Source organism: Mauremys reevesii, linkage group 3 (genome assembly GCF_016161935.1).
Source record: "Mauremys reevesii isolate NIE-2019 linkage group 3, ASM1616193v1, whole genome shotgun sequence".
Taxonomy (NCBI): Eukaryota; Metazoa; Chordata; order Testudines; family Geoemydidae; genus Mauremys; species Mauremys reevesii.
Genome location: NC_052625.1, coordinates 88816480 through 88820940, shown reverse-complemented (window position 1 = coordinate 88820940; position 4461 = coordinate 88816480). Strand labels below are relative to the sequence as shown.

Here is a 4461-nt window from a genome sequence, read left to right as displayed (position 1 = left end):
AGCAAGTCAGTGGGGACTAGGGGTGAGGAGGGGTGTGATGGTGGGGCTGAGCGGGAGGGGAGTCCTATTTTACTGCTGTGATCTGGTCACCCTATGTGTGCCAGGTTTCAGAGTAGCAGCCATGTTAGTCTGTATCAAAGAACAGGAGTAATTGTGGCACCTTAGAGACTAACACATTTATTTCAACATAAGCTTTCATGGGCTGCCCACTTCTTCAGATGCATAGAATGGAATACTTCTTTTTGCCTATGTGTGCGTTTCTCCCCCTCTCCAAACCTTCCTCTTTGGCCCATAGCTGTTTCAACGGGGTGGCGCTGAGGAAGGAGGGTTTGTTTCTGTGCTGGGGAAGCAGGGGGCATAAAATAGACATTATTGAATAAAATCAGTTGTACAACTATCAAAACAAATTATTTTCCTAATATGAAAGTGAAAATCTATAATTAATATTCCTTTAGAATGTGGTGACTTCTATCAATATGGGCAAGAGATCAAGAGATATTGGTAGAAAGTACCCAAGTGGAAGTAAGAAAAGAGCCATATACAAGGCAAAGGCAGTTGAAAGACAGAAGCAAAAGGATGCTTTAAGCAAGTATTTTAGCAGACCTGATTCTACTGTTGAGCCAGAAGAGCTCAGTGAAGACGCAGATATGGTTGAAAATTCTCCAGTAGAACATACAACACAGACAGAGAACGACAGCAGTGACAAAGAATTTGAAGAGCCAAATCAGTCTGAAGAAGACACTCAAGCCAGTCACGGTGAAGAGAAGACTACAAAAAGGGCTGTAACTGATGCTGAAGGTACTGAGGGTCAAGAATGCTTTTCTGATAATAAAGATGTGAGTGGTTTAGATCCAGAGCAGAAAGGCAACTTCAACTCTGCTGACCAGATGGAAATATCTGATGATCCTGCAACTTGGCCAGAATACATTAGCCAGTGTATCAGGGAGTATTTAGTAAAACAAGGGCCCTAAAATTATTGTAGAAGATTTCCTAAAAATAAGATTGGGAAACACTTTTCAAAGTTTCACTGCAAAAGGAAACTTTCAAATGGTGAAATTGTACCTCTCCATGGGTGATATACTCAGTGTCAGCTGACAAGATCTTTTGTTATTACTGTAAGATTTTGTGCAATAATGTGACAAGTTCATTAGCATCTAATGGTTTTAATGACTGGTCTAATATTCATACAAGATTGTCCGAGCACGAAAACTCAAAAGGACATTTACAAGCTATGCTTAGTTGCTGCGACCTTCAGCAAAGGTTATCTGCTGAAAAAACCATTGACTCAATACAACAAAAACTTATTGACAAAGAAGCAAAACTCTGGTATCAAGTTTTGAGAGACTAGTTGCTGTCGTTCAGTTGCTAGCAGAACGAAACTTATCATTTCGTGGGTCTGATGAACGGCTGGGAACATCACACAATGGAAATTTTCTTGGAGTTATTGAATTACTGGGAAAGTTTGACCCAGTGATACAGGAACATTTACGAAGAATCAAGAACGAAGAAATACATGACCATTATTTAGGAAAAACATTCAAAATGAACTTATTAGCATTGTAGGGAATGCTGTTAAACGTGAAATAATAGCTCGAATTAAGGCTGCTAAATATTTTACTATTATACTCGACTGCACTTCTGACATTAGTCACCAAGAACAAATGTCATTGACAATTAGATATGTGGCTGATGGTGTATCACCAAGTATTCCAGCAGGAGTATATGAACATTTCATTAAGTTCATAGTAGTAGAAAGCAGCACAGGTGAATATTTGTACAATATCCTTTTAAGTGAACTCAAAGACCTGGGATTAATATCCGTGGGCAAGGCTATGACAACGGTGCAAATATGAAGGGAAACATATCAGGTGTACAAGCACGACTTTTGAAAACAAACCCAAGAGCTTTTTTTACACCATGTGCATGTCACAACTATAATCTCATTTTGGGAGACATGGCCAAAACATGTCCAGATGCGATGAGTTTCTTTGGAGCCTTGCAGTGTATTTATGCCCTTTTTTCTGCATCTACTAAAAGATGGACTATTTTTAGAAAACATGTTACTGGCCTTTCGGTGAAAACACGATGGGAATGTAGAATGCAAAGTGTCAAAGCTCTGCGGTACCAAGCAGGGGAGTTTTATGATGCACTTGTAGAGGTAGAAGAAACAACTGATGATTCTCAAGCAAAACATGAAGCTAAATCGCTGGCTTTTCAAATAAGGGATTATAAGTTTTTGGTTTCGCTAGTTTTCTGGCATGATTTACTTTTTCAAGTGAATTTTGTGAGCAAAGAGCTGCAGAGTGATACAATGGATATTTCTGCAGGAATTTCTTCATTTGAAAAGCTTTGTAACTGGTTAAAAATGTACAGAGAGAAGGGTTTTCAAGAAGTGTTAACTGGTGCCAATGAACTTGCCAAAGATCTAGATGTGACTCCAGTATTCCAGACTAAACGTTTGCACAAAAAAACAGTTTTTTCTGATCCAAAAGAAGCTTACAGAGTGCAGTGCTTCAATCAAGTGTTAGACAAAGCTTTACAGTCACTTGAACCAAGGTTTGAACAGTTACAAAAGCATGAGAGTTTATTTGGATTTTTATGCAAATTCAAAAATCTTCCCAAGGACACCATCTGCTGCAGATCTGGAACTTGCATTGACAGATGTGAAACTAGTGCAGGAAAACGAACAAGTTTCAACTGTAAAATCAGTTGACATAAATGGCTACATGCTTTGTGAAGAACTGGAAGCATTAAAGCCAATTATTTCATCTGATTGTACAAACCCCCTAAAAATCCTTCAATTTCTTGCATATAATAACCGATCAACAGGATTCCCAAATTTATTTATAGCAATTCGAATCTTCCTGACTATTCCAGTAACTGTAGCCTCAGGAGAGAGGAGTTTCTCGAAGCTAAATCTAATTAAAACATATCTGCGATCAACAATGCAGGAAGACCGATTAAACAATTTGGCAATCATGTCAATTGAATGCGAAGTAATGAAGAGCTTAGAGTTAGGCAATTTACTGAAAGATTTTGTCAGACAAAAAGTGAGGAAGATAAAGTTTTAAAAACATAGGTGAGGTGTACGATAAATATTGATATTTATAATATATGATGTAATGTATGTAATATATAATTTTGTTATTATGTATATAGTCATGGAAAGTAAATAATACATGGAAGAAATGAAAGGGGTTTTGGTGTTGTTTTTTTTTTTAGTCACAAAACTGTTCGAATTGGGCCCCGCACTTCCTAAAGCCGGCCCTGATGAGATTAAATCAAGAGTCTTACTCACTCTACAGCAGCTAGCTTGAACTGACTCAGGGCACTCCCCTCCCTGTGACTTGCAATTAGAAGTAGACACACTCATAATAACTTCTCCTCTACATTTACAGAGAAACAGCCCTGAGATGGGGCATATACCTCATACTGGCAAATATAGGGTTAACAGAGAGTCTGAGGGACGAATTAGTCCAGTCTGTGGCAGCAGGAGGGGAGATGCTAATTGACAATTAGACCCAGCTGGAGAGAACCAGACTGGGTGGTTCTGGTAAAGGAAGGACTGCAGGGCCAAGGGAGGAGACCTGAGAGAGCAGAGCTGTGGTAGGGAGCTTGTACCCTGGGCCTGAAAGGAGATGGCAGCAGGGGCTAAGTGTCTCTAGGCAGCTGCCAGAGAGGCTTGGGGATACACTGAGAAAGCTCCTTAGCAACAGACTGAGAAAAGCCGCAGGGAGACAAGACCTGAGGGTGCAGCTCTAGGATAGATGTTTGCAAGCAGGTAAAGGTAGGAAGCAGCCTGGGGAACCAGCAAGGGATCATGAGAAACAGATTCTTGCCCCTTATCATAGGGGCTCTGGGCTGGAGCAGGGAGCAGGCCTGGGGTCCCTGCCAGGCACTCACAGGAAGGGCAATGTAAGCCTCAGGAGTAGAGCGGCAAGGACAGTTAAGCTCAGATCAGGGCTGAAGGCCTGCTACATGGGCACTAAGCCTTTGGGTGTTTGGTTGGACTTTGCAGTTCAGTCCCTTTTCAGGGTAACCACAAAGTGTCTTGGCTGGAGAGTTAGGTCACAGAAACTGCAGCAGAATGAGAATGGAGGGAACTGGGGGTGCTAGAGGCAAAGGACCTTGGTGATTAGGGTTGTCAATTTTGGTTGGAAGTATTCCTGGAGATTTCACCATATGACAATCTTTAATTCCTGGAGACTCCAGGCCTATCCTGGAGGCTTGGCAACCCTAGATAGCCTGACCTGATGCCCTGGGTGGTACTGCAGTGGGGCAATCACTTACGAGCCCCTGACTCTAAATGTCTCCAGTTAGGGGAGTGTCAGGGCTGAAGAAGTATTTCTTGGGCTTTGCAATGACTGTCAGGTGTTGGGGCCATGTTTCCATGAGAGCCATTTTGACTATATTCTAGTCTGTATAGGTTCTTACACCATGCTCTGCCCCATAGTACCTGAG

General features: G+C 41.4%; 1 protein-coding gene across 1 annotated transcript; it reads left to right on the top strand.

The window, feature by feature from the left end:
• Window positions 1-1954: 1954 nt before the first annotated feature.
• LOC120401139 lies at window positions 1955-2713 on the top strand. Its single transcript, XM_039530805.1, has one exon. The coding sequence runs from the start codon at window positions 1955-1957 to the stop codon at window positions 2711-2713; it is 759 nt and encodes a 252-aa protein (XP_039386739.1).
• Window positions 2714-4461: the final 1748 nt, after the last annotated feature.

Bases quoted from the DNA above. Each gene is read 5' to 3' on its own strand.
- LOC120401139 (XM_039530805.1), top strand. From the start codon at position 1,955: ATGGCCAAAACATGTCCAGATGCGATGAGTTTCTTTGGAGCCTTGCAG.